At 38.4% G+C, this 12,619-nt stretch overlaps 1 protein-coding gene across 3 annotated transcripts in view; it reads left to right on the top strand.

Annotated features, from left to right (window-relative positions):
• The window catches only part of prepl (prolyl endopeptidase like), a 51,120-nt gene that overhangs the window by 31,549 nt on the left and 6,952 nt on the right, over positions 1-12,619 (top strand). The window contains exons 9-12 of one of the 3 annotated variants that reach the window (XR_006312463.1): positions 751-926; positions 6,069-6,285; positions 8,345-8,401; positions 10,087-10,236. Coding sequence is in view for 2 of the 3 variants with exons in the window: in XM_043695644.1 (XP_043551579.1) it covers positions 751-926; positions 6,069-6,285; positions 10,087-10,236; positions 10,925-11,045 (664 nt within the window). In the remaining variant the exon portion in view is untranslated. Of the gene's footprint in view, positions 1-750; positions 927-6,068; positions 6,286-8,344; positions 8,402-8,720; positions 8,806-10,086; positions 10,237-10,924; positions 11,046-12,619 lie in introns of those variants that run through there. The other 2 variants (XM_043695644.1, XM_043695645.1) reach the window with 2 other exon arrangements.

Raw genomic sequence — 12,619 nt, 5'->3', positions numbered from 1 at the left:
TAGGACAAACAGGAAGAAAGTTAGCCACCAGGATACATGAATACCAGCTAGCCACAAAAAGACATGACCCTCTCCCTCGTAGCCCTACACATGGATGAAAAAACCACCATTTCGACTGGGACAACACATCTATCCTGGGACAGGCTAAGCAAAGCCATGTCAGAGAATTCCTAGAGGCCTGGCACTCCAACCACAATGCCATAAACAAACACATAGATCTAGATGTCATCTATCAACCCCTTGGAAAACGAACAGGAAATGACATCACCACAAAACCCCAGGAACCCCATCCAGGAGAAAGATATAAATAGAAAGCAGGAGACAACAGCTTTGCTTTACTTGGAGGTCGGCACTGATGATGTTACCTAACCAGGTAATGAAACATCTGGATATCAAACCTACAGCTCAGCGAGCAAACCTACACCCTAAATACATAACAATTAAATGTTTGAGAACTAAAAGACGGGTGAGAGATAGGGCACGCTTGATCACAGAGATGAATTCACGGTGTCAGGTCAAAATTGGTACTGAGCTATGAGCTGTTAGGAGAAAGAAATCTAATAAGCATGATAATAGGAGCAGGTTGGATAAGAATATGTAGCATTACAGGACTAATGTGGTAAATTTAATTGTAGAAGTAGATTTCATGAAATATTCATCATTCTTATATTTTAATGAGACAGTAATGTAGAGAAAAATATTTGAGAATGTGACCTGTAACATTTATTTACATTGTTATTTGTATTTCAGGATGGCACTTTGGTACCAATCACGGTTTTTCATAAAACACCATTCAATAAAATGAACAAAAAACCTTTGCTAGCCCATGTGTATGGAGCTTATGGCATCGACTTGAATGTTGACTTTAAACCAGAACAGATGGTGCTATTGGAAGATGGTTGGATTTTAGCATATTGTCATGTTAGGTACTGTCTCCCTGCTTCATTTTATCAATTTAAGGTGTTGCCTATCAGTGTGTCAAATTATGTTTCTGGTTAAGGTTGTTGTTTAATTTTACAATTCCTTGTTTGAGGTTTCAGAAAGGTAAGTTGCTTTGTGTTTAATGTCACTTATAGGTTTGGTTTTATTTGTGGATATTTCTTCTGAAACTGATTTTCGTTTCTCAGAAAATGAAATATTTCTAATTTTATAATCAGCAAACCTGTAAGAAAGGATTGCCTCCACAGTCTGAGGCTAAATCTGAGCAATATTTTTGTAAAGACAATAATGCTTCCTTGCAGAGGATTGAGTTTAACCTTTTGATTACCTTCTCTTATATTTTTGTATCAGCTTATTTTCCATTTTTCTCTTTCTGTTTAAGAACAGAAAATGATTCACTATTATGGACATGTCTACTAACATTGTAAGGCTGAATATTGGAGGAACAGTTAAAGTAACAATTACCATCAGTGAGGGTAATGTTGTTGGAGAGAGATTTTAAAGAGGAGTCTTTCAGCACAAATGGATCTTTGTGGAATGAACTGCCAGAGGAAGTGTTAGATATGGATATAATTGCAACATTTAAAAGACATTTGAGTAGGAATGGTTTAGAGGGATAGAAGCCAAAAGCAGGCAAATGGGACTAGCTTAGTTTGGGAAACCTGATCAACAGGGATGAATTGGACTGAAGGGTCTGTTTCCATGATGTATGACTCTTTATTTGGAGCTCCTCACAAACACACTTTTGAGGAGGTCTCTGGAGCAGATTAACTCTCCCAACAAAGTACAGGATATTTATATACTCCACATTACAATGATTGCATGCAACATTGATCTCAGTGCTTGCCACATCCCCTTGGACCATTATGCTCCTCCCCAGCAGGATTGTGTGGGTGTTGTTCATTAACTTGTGAAGCTGTGATTATTTATTTTCCTGAGGCCATAATGACCAATGGTTCCCAATGGCCCTTTTACAATGCTATCTGTTTCTGTGTTTGTTATCTGTTTGTACTATTTGTTATATGTTGTCCAGTCCTTGGTATTTACACTATTTGTCATTCAGTCCCCCTTGTTGGCAGGATGAGGGCTTCTCTCTATGTGTACAGCCATTTGTCTAAAGGAATTCAGCTCAATTCCTTAACATTAGTTTGTTAATTGCATTTCTAATTGCAATATACCTCCATGTATAATATACCATTGCAGTTACCTAAAATGTCTTTGATTATGGTGGGTTCAAACCTTCCCTTCTACACTTTACTAAAGAACAAACTTTTGGCCTCGTTGTTACTAGGGGCTTATCTAGGTTTTTCAAGGATATTCCTTATTAGGACTACTTCAATGCCCAGTGTTGACTGTCTGGGGAATCTAATTTAGATTTCTGTAATGTTTAATACACTAAAGTTATAGTTGCTACAGTTATTGTACAATTATATGTGTATAATTACCTAGAGAGTCTTAATTAATGTTAGTCCAGTTTCTCCCTTTTCTATCTATACTAAATAACAAGCTCCATCTGAGCTTCCATTAACAGAAATGTCTGTTCTCTACGTTCCCACTCTTTCCCACTAAGATTTCTATGAGGCACTTATTTATCTTATCTGGTTGACATGTATATGAAGGCCACAATTCTGACTGTGGAAACTGCTATGTCCAACTAATAATTTTCTTCAGCCATCTTATGTTAGCTAAAACCATAGTCAGCCATTTCATGTTACCTTCAGCCATGGGCAGCTCCAACAACATACAACTCCTTATAGGAAGCTGTATTTTACTTTTGATATGTTACACAAAGCAGATCCTATTTTAAATCAGAAATAACTAATCATACCTTATGAATAATGGCCACAAGTGTGCAAGTGAACAGCTTAAAAAAAGTTTTTTTTTTATCACGTACACATACATAAAACCTCTAACTTTATCTCAGACTTGATAGAGGCTGAGGCAAGAAAGTTGGATCATAGCTCACAATATGGAGTTCTGGGAGGAATGTAGGAGTAGACGTACACCATTCAGCCCGTCAAGCTTGCTGTGCCATTCAGTCTGATCATGGCTGATTAAATACTTCAGTGCCTTTTATGCACACGATCCCTATAACCCTTTACACCTTGTAATTAGATAAGGGATAGCCGAATGAGGCCCAAATGGCCATTTTTGATTTTCAGACTCCACAATATGAATGAATAAAATGTTTTAAAACTTAACTGATCAGGCCTTTTCTTTCCCCAATTACTCTTGCTTGCTTCATCTGACAAGGAGATCACTATATCCACTGGTTAATTAGTAGTTAAGTGACACCACTAAATTGTCCAGCTATCTTGGTTGAAGTAGCACTTCTGTTATTTCCATTGAATGTTTTTCTCACCTGCACAGAAGACTGGTTTGAAATGGAAACCTGTAGAAAGGGAGCAGGCGGTCTAAGTTTTCAGATCTCTCAGGAGATTTCTAATTGCACTGGGAAGCAGAGGTAAAAATAATCCTAATGTCCCTCCCTCAGTTCAGTTTTTTTTTAGAAAAAGCAGCGGTTTGTCTGAATGATTCACCTGACATCAATCCATTCTTATAATTTTTAAGACTACATCACAATCATGGAACAGACTTAGGGACACCGAGACTAATTATCGTCCTCCAACATGGTCGTAAGTGCAGTTAGCTGGCTAAACATATTCAGCCTCTATGGCCTTCACTGTTTTCATGGCTGAGGCATTATAGATACCAAACGAAAGCTTGCTTCCAGTTTGTGATGTATCGCTAGTAGGAGTAAAGCAAAGGTTGAGAAAAAATCGCATATGTCTAGACCACCAGACCTTTTCAGGTCATGGTGCTTTATCCTTTCTTAACTTCTCGATCGCCTCAACGTATCTGATGAGAGTCTTCATAGTATTTCTCTTCCATTTTTCTGTTCTTGCTTCATTTCACTTAGGCATTAATCTGTTGTGATTTAATGGGCATATCAGCAGCTTTTGTTGTCTCTATGTCACCTCCAGAACTCCTCCTTTAATTTTTATTCATTCATAGTATGTGGAAATTGCTGAGCTAGAATTTTTGCCCCTCCCAAGTTGCTCAGAGAGTCATACTCCAGAGTCACATGTTAGCCAGATCAGGTAAGGACAGCAAATTTCCATCCCTAAAGGATACTAATGAACCAGATGTATTTTTATGGTAATCAACATTGACAACTGTTAGGCCAGATCTTTATTTCATATTTTATTGGATTCAAGCTTTACCGTCTGACATGATGGAATTTGAACCAATACCAACAAAACATTTTCCTGGAGTTCTGAATTACTAGTCCAGTGACATTCAACTACACCATTACCTCCCCTAAATGTTCTTCATTTTCAACTTGCAACATCTTAGCAATCCCATCCAAAAAAAAAGCATGCAGTCAGCTTCCAGAGATAGACTAATGACATGCAGCTCTGGTTGTCCAACCTCTCTCAAATCCGTTACTGCCCCTACTTTTGGACTGCCTGTCAGATATCCAGTCTTGGATACCTTATAATTTCAAGTCAAGAAACAAATGATTTAACAAAAAACTGCCATTACTTCTGGATGTCCCAAAATGCTTCATTGCCAAATATGTAGTTTTGAAGTGAAGTCATTGTTGTACAGTGAGCAAACATGGCAGCTAAGATCCTGCAACACGATGAATCTCCAATTATTTTATTTGTCTTTGTTAAGATATAATTGTGGGCCAGACTTATAACAAAATGTTGTCACTTTTCTGCAAAACAATTTGACAGCCTCTGGCTTGAGTATGCATACAAGTGAGTTTAGACTTCTTTGCTTCAATTAACCCTTCCGTGGCTCTAACCAAACTCCTCCAGCCTGGAACTTTCAAGCTCAAACCTTGTACTGCAGTAACCTACTTCTAAATATTTTGAGCTAACTCCTTGCTCCAGGAAAACTGTTTCCTTGTTCCAACTTTATCCAGGATGTCTGCAAACTGTAACCAAAAGATTTCCAAGCTCTGCTTGTTCCCCAAAAGCAAAGAAAATCTTGGATCCTTATAAATAAAAACAAGCTAATGCTCCTCAGTGTTTATTCTGTCCATTGTAAACTTTTCTCAATTTAAATAAATTCCCATTCCCGGAACTATTTCTGTGATACTAGTTTCATTAAACCACGGCTCTAGATACTGACATTAAACCACCTCAAACACATTGACCAAAACCCTCTTACCACTAGTTCAAAATCCAAACTCTAAAAGTTAAAACAAAAAATAAATTGTATGTTACATTTAAGTGTCCAGAAATAGCTATTCCATTGCTCTTCTGACTAGCCTTCCTTTTTCTTTCCAGAAACTTCACGTCATTATAAATTCTGTTTGGTTGTTTCCTGCCCCACACCATGTCCAACTGCCTATTTTCCATACCTTGGACCTCACTCATCCATATTAATGCATAACCCTTCAACCCCAGTGAGCTCCACAAATTCTGAATTACTCTGACTAAGGCCTCTTGAACCTCTCCACCAAAGGGCATCATCCTAGTTCTCTCTCACTCTTGAATTCTGTCCCTAAAGTTCTCCACCTCTTTCTCCTTTAAGAAGTCCCTTAAACCAACTTTTTGTTCACTGTGTTTTCTTCGGTGTCTGTGATTTCTGATCTTTCTGAAGCATTTTGAGAGAGTTTTTCAATTTTAGAGGTATCATATGAATATGTACTTGCAAAAGATGGAAAATACACATTTACAATGTTCTGGCTTTGGAAAATGTCTAGAGAAAAGAAAAATGAAATATTAAACCAGGGAGAGTGTTATCCTTTCCTCATATTATAAAGTTGTTTATGATTTCCATTATTTCATTCATTTGAATGTCGAATAGGCTGTTTTAAAATATTCTAACACTTTATGAAGAGTTTGGCTTAATTAAGTAAAGGTCATATTTTGTATATTGAATTGATTGATTCCAACATATATTTTATTGTTCAAACAGAAAATGCAAGTCAGGTGAAATTTAATGAAAGGTCATTGACCTGAAGCATTAATTTTATTTTGCCATCCGCAAATACCACCTTACTTGCTGAGTATTTCCAGCAATTTTTTTGCTTTTTGTTTCAAATAGCCAGTATCTACAGCGCAGTATTTTGCTTGCGTATCTGTTCTAATCTATTTTTCTCTTCATACCAGAGGAGGTGGAGAGTTAGGTTTAAGCTGGCACAAAGCAAGTCATTTGGACAAGAAGCAAGTGGGTATATACGACTTAGAGGCGTGTCTTCATTATTTGCACTCAACGGGATATTCAAACCCCAGGCGAACTGCTCTCACAGCAAACAGTGCAGGTGGAGTCCTAGCAGGGAGCTTATGTAATGTGTCACCTGATTCCATCAGAGCTGTTGTTTTACGAGTAAGTCGGAAAATAACTTTTTAAGTGTGTTAGTTTAAAAAGTATTGTAATTATTGTGAACTAGGATCACATCCTCGGGTGTTTCCTATGGTATTGTTTAAATTTAGATCCCCTGTCTCTATTCTCTGTCTTGGTCATATTTTTCTTGTTTTTTTTGTCTGAATGCATGTCTCTCCTTCTCTTCCCATCCATTTTTAGGTTTCACTGTCCCTCTGTATTCCTTAGGTCAATTTTTAGTTATTTTGCCTTCTGGTTCATCTGATTAGTAAGAAGTATGGATACCAGTCAGTTAACAGGCATTGAAAATCCCCAAGGCAACTGACAAATTTTGGATCCAGAGTGATAGGAGTGACCCAGCAATTACGACACAATGGCTTTGGGTTGATAGGTAATGTGTCGCAGGTGTCCAGAACATCAGTGAGAAGCAAAGGAAGTAGAGGCCCTACATCTCCAGATCTTACCCACCTGATTGCCCCTCACTTTTCACTCACTCATACATTTTGTCCTTTCGCCCTCTTCTCAGCTATATTCCCTTTCATTGTTTAATTTCACACCTTCATTTACCCTTCTAATATTTTATGTACTCTCCCATTGTTCCTTTCCCATCTTCCAGTGCCACGCCTTGCCCATCAGACCTGCCAGCAAATACATTCTAAGTGCAAATAAATGTTAACCTACCTCTCGGCAGGTAGCACATGAACCCAGACATTCGAGCGCAGTGGTAGGCCCATGGAAATGAGACCAGCCAGGACTCTCGGGTGGAACATAAAGTACAAGCCCATGGCAGCGAGGCAATGCTTAAATCCAAGATCAAAAACAGAAATTGATGGAAAAACTCAGCAGATCTGGCAGCATTTGTGGAGAGAAATCAGAGTTAATATTTTGGGTCAAGTGACCCTTCCTCAGAATTTAGTTCCTCAAAATTTGAGTTTTCGGGAAGAGTCACTCAACCTGAAATGTTAACTCTGATTTCTCTCCACAGATGTTGCCAGATCTGCTGAGTTTTTTCCAGTAATTTCTGTTTTTGTTTTTGATTTACAGTATTTGTGAGTTATTTGTCTTTTTTCTTAAATCCAAGGTTGCAAGTGCAGGAAGGAGTGACAGCTAAAGCTGTAAGGAGGGAATAACTTTCCCCCTTAGACCAAAGATATCAGTGTAAACAAGTGGAAAGAGAGAGGGTGAGCTATCAAAACCATAAAAATGATGAAGGTATCTGAGGAGTAAAAGAATTAACAAGGGAAGATTAGAACATTTGGTTGCATCGTAGACTGAGAGGGGATTGTACCAGATTGTTGAAGTGCTGTATATCTTTTAGGCGCAATGGATGTGATGTGATGCAAGTTTCCTATAAGCTTAAATAATAATAACATTGTAAAATCTCTGGGATATTATTTGGGAAGATGTTAACTGGAATTCACCGTTCTGTAACCTTTTAAAGTAAAACCCATCTTAAATTCTGTAATTTTAATAATATAGATTTTTCTGTTGAGTATTAGTTGTAAATTAAAAATCATTCCAACCAACTTAAGTTTTTCATTGGAAGTATATCTCTGATAACACTCATACCTGAATTTAGCAAGAATGCAGCTCCATGGGTGTTGTCATCTTGGTTCAAATCTGTTTAAAAGGTTGTAGGTTTAACATAACTCCAAGGACTCAAATACATCATCTATATATTAAAGCTGTGCAGCATCAGAAATAATCTTTCAGAATGGACCTTCAAGTAGCCTCAACTCCTAGTTCAAGTAGAAACACAAGATCTCACAGCTCTGTCTGAAGAAGAGATGGACACTTGTCCCAGTGCCTTCACTAATATCTATCCCTAAATCAAAGATCTCCAATAAAATGTTAATTTAATTGACGTTTGCAGTAACTTGTCTGCATATTTACTGTAGTATTGACTATATACTGATTATGTAATTTTGGCTGCAAGGAATTTTGACATCTTGAGGATATTAACGGCACAATTTAAATGAAGTTCTTTCTTTAATGTGACCAAACGTTTCTTGCTGAAGTAACTTTCGTTCATCAGAAGGTTTGACCTTTTTTTAATCTGTAGGCATAACTGTAGTCACTCCCATCAACACCTGATCTCCATATTTCCAGCTATAGGAAGGTAATCAGCAAACTTTTAAAAACATATTTTTTCCATAATTTGTGTGTGCTAAAGAAAAGTGTTTTGTTACTGCCAACTACATTCTGACACGGTGACGATATGGATTAACATTACTGAATAAATATCATGTATACTTGTGTACTTTGAGATTATTAATAAGAGCATTATTAATGAATTTAGAAAATAGGGTCAAAAACTATAAATCTCTCCCTTTGGCCCCTCCCCCACACACATGCACACTGTTTTGGACAATATTTAGAAATGTCTAGTTTAATGCAAATATTAAGTAAAACCCTTGCACTGTACCTTTCAATCGCAGTGGTGTATCCTGGAATGCATTAATGAAGGTTTGAATTTAGGAGGACAGTCAACTTTATAAGTTGCAAAAAGTACACATGACCAAGGTAATGTTCCAAAATAAGGTAGTTTTTATCCAGATGTAAAGTAATTGCTTTCTTTCACCATTAGTTGGCGCTGTAATTCAGAACATGTGCCTAACTTTACCCAGAACTAATTCAATAAGGGGAACTTCTTTGAGATAACTATATTTCTAGGATAAATGCTGTATAATGGTCAAAACTATTTCATATTACAAAATTTCTGCAGTATATGTTGGTACCTTCTTTAAATGGAATGTTGATCCTCAGTCCATCAATGAAAATATATTCTAAAAGCAATTTTTGCTGCTTCCCATTGGTTAAGGCTGTGTAAATGGAACAGGTAGATCTGTGGAAATGAAGTTAAGCTTATTGGAAGCCTTACCAAGTTTTCTCATTGACCAAAATCTTCTAATCTTTAGTTGCCTATCAGAAAGTATACTGGAGTCTTAAGGTGTTCATACTGGCTTGCATGAGTGAAATTTTGGAAATGAAGTTGGTCATATCCTGAAGGAGAAACTCTAGAGATTGATCAGTTGATGCAGAAGAAAGGATGAATGCACACCTGCTTTTCCTTGTCGCTAATCAAAACAAGGGAGATTAGATTGGGGGAACTTAACATCTTCACATCTCAGGGGTGGCACGGTGGTTCAGTGGTTAGCACTGCTGCCTCACAGCGCCAAGGAACCTGAGTTTGATTCCAACCTCTGGCGACTGTCTGTGGAGTTTGCACATTCACCCCATATCAGTGTGGGTTTTCTCCCATAGTACAAAGATGTGCAGGTTAAGTGGATTGGCCATGCTAAATTTCCCATAGTATCAGGGGATGTGCAGGCTGGGTGGGTTGACCGTGGGAGGTGCAGAGTTACAGGGATGGGGGTGGGTCGGGGTGGGATACTCTTCAGAGTGTCGGTGTGGACGAGATGGGCCAAATGGCCTGCTTCCAAACTTTAGAGATTCTATGAAAACACCCAGCAATTACAGGGCACTCTTAGTCAATGACATGGTATACAGATGCATCATGTTGCAGTAGTGGTAATGATGAGAAAGAAGGAGATTTGATTCTCATTTTGTGAGTATCCTGATTGATCTGTGCTTTGCTCTCACTAAGTCTGTCTGCTAACAGTCAGCAGTTGCCCTTCAAATTCTCCATCATAATCTTTATGTATAGCCAATGGAAGCTATTATGACAGAAGATTTGTAAAATAGATCATTGTTATACATTACACTTTTTTGCCATGTTGTTTTCATGTTAATACTAGCTTGTAACAATAATAATTGCTGACTGGTCAGAACTTTTGTTCACAGGCTCCTTTCCTCGATGTTCTCAACACCATGCTAGATCCTACATTACCACTCACTATTGAAGAGCAAGAAGAGTGGGGAGATCCTTTGTCTGATCAAAATATTTTTAAATGCATTCAAGCTTATTGTCCATATCAAAATATAAAGCCGCAGGTAATTTTGGATGGCAGTTGTAATGGTAAGAGTTAACTGTGCTGGTGCTGAGGATGCAGTCTAGTAACAGTGAGAGGTAAGTTTATAATCTGTGCTACTCATCCTGATTTGTCTTGTCAATGGGGACAGGCTTTGAGGAGTTAGTGATTTATCGCAGGATTCCTAGTCTCTTACCTGCTCTTTTTAACTGCAGCATTTCTATGGCTAGTGTAATTAAGTTTCTAGTCGATAGTAACCTCCAGGATGTTGATAGTGGGGAACTCTGTTATGGTAATGCTATTGAATGTCAAGGAACAATCATTGGATTTCTCTTGTTTTTAAAAATGTAAGTCTAATGGATATGTTTGTGAGTCTGATACTGATACAATTATCAGTGTTGAGATGCTGATTAGTCACAATGCTTCTACTATAGATGTATTGAATGAAAACAACTCCCTCAACGCCATTGGGCTTAATGGCTCTTCCAAACATTTCGTATTCTTGATTGAAGTGGTAGATCATCAGTTCAAATTATATCATTTTAACTTCAGTTTTATGGCTTACATCACTGATGATTGTTCATGTTGCCCATGTTGACATTTTGAAATTAAGAGGTGAAATAATGTAGTTTGAGAACTCTTTTTTTTCAATTTTTTGAGAAAGTAATTTAAGCAAGAATTAAGATTTTAACACAGCTTTTTTTTTTCAGAAATACCCATCTATATTCATCACCGCCTACGAAGATGACAACCGTGTGCCATTGTCAGGGTTGCTAAGATATACCAGAAAACTGAGAAATGTTGTGGCTGTTAATGCATGTAATACAACAGGTGAGATTGACTACCACAAAATATGAGTTATACGTGTAAACTCCTTGTGTTGTTTTTTATCACTGCAAGCTCATTCAGAAGGTCAGGAGGAATGGGATACAGGGGAACTTAGCTGTCTGGATACAGAATTGGCTGGCCAACAGAAGACAGCGAGTGATAGTAGAAGGAAAATATTCTGCCTGGAAGTGAGTGGTGTTCCACAGGGCTCTGTCCTTGGGCCTCTATTGTTTGTAATTTTTATTAATGACTTGGATGAGGGGATTGAAGGATGGGTCAGCAAGTTTGCAGACGACACAAAGGTTGGAGGTGTCGTTGACAGTATAGAGGGCTGTTGTAGGCTGCAGCGGGACATTGACAGGATGCAGAGTTGGGCTGAGAGGTGGCAGATGGAGTTCAACCTGGATAAATGTGAGGTGATGCATTTTGGAAGGTTGAATTTGAAAGCTGAGTACAGGATTAAGGATAGGATTCTTGGCAGTGTGGAAGAACAGAGGGATCTTGGTGTGCAGGTACATAGATCCCTTAAAATGGCCACCCAAGTGGACAGGATTGTTAAGAAAGCATGTAGTGTTTTGGCTTTCATTAACAGGGGGATTGAGTTTAAGAGTCGTGAGATCTTATTGCAGCTCTATAAAACTTTGGTTAGACCGCACTTGGAATACTGCGTCCAATTCTGGTCGCCCTATTATAGGAAAGATGTGGATGCTTTGGAGAGGGTTCAGAGGAAGTTTACCAGGATGCTGCATGGACTGGAAGACTTATCTTATGAAGAGAGGTTGACTGAGCTCGGACTTTTTTCATTGGAGAAAAGGAGGAGGAGAGGGGACGTAATTGAGATATACAAGATAATGAGAGGCATAGATCGAGTCGATAGCCAGAGACTATTTCCCAGGGCAGAAATGGCTAACATGAGGAGTCATAGTTTTAAGCTGGTTGGAGGAAAGTACAGAGGGGATGTCAGAGACGGGTTCTTTACACAGAGTTGTGAGAGCATGGAATGCGTTGCCAGCAGCAGTTGTGGAAGCAAGGTCATTGGGGACATTTAAGAGACTGCTGGACATGCATATGGTCACAGAAATTTGAGGGTGCATACATGAGGATCAATGGTCGGCACAACATCGTGGGCTGAAGGGCCTGTTCTGTGCTGTCTGTTCTGTGTTCTATGTTCTAATGTTTGAGGAATTTCAAGCAAGTTACTAATTATACCAGTGACCATACCGTGTGCTGACTCCCCTCAGATTTTAGTACATGAAAGTTGAGTACAGGATTAAAGACAGGATTTTTGGCAGTGTGGAGGAACAGCAGGATCTTGGTGTGCAGGTACATAGATCCCTTAAAATTGCCATCCAGGTGGACAGGGTTGTTAAGAAAGCATATGGTGTTTTGGCTTTCATTAACAGGGGGATTGAGTTTAAGAGTCGTGAGATCTTATTGCAGCTCTATAAAACTTTGGTTATACCGCAATTGGAATACTGCATCCAGTTCTGGTCGCCTATTATAGGAAAGATGTGGATGCTTTGGAGAGGGTTCAGAGGAGATTTACCAGGATGCTGCCTGGGATGGAGGGCTTATCT

This window comes from Chiloscyllium plagiosum, chromosome 9 (assembly GCF_004010195.1).
Source record: "Chiloscyllium plagiosum isolate BGI_BamShark_2017 chromosome 9, ASM401019v2, whole genome shotgun sequence".
Classification (NCBI taxonomy): domain Eukaryota; kingdom Metazoa; phylum Chordata; class Chondrichthyes; order Orectolobiformes; family Hemiscylliidae; genus Chiloscyllium; species Chiloscyllium plagiosum.
Note: the sequence above shows the minus strand (reverse complement) of the source record. Positions and strands in the feature narration are given on the sequence as shown.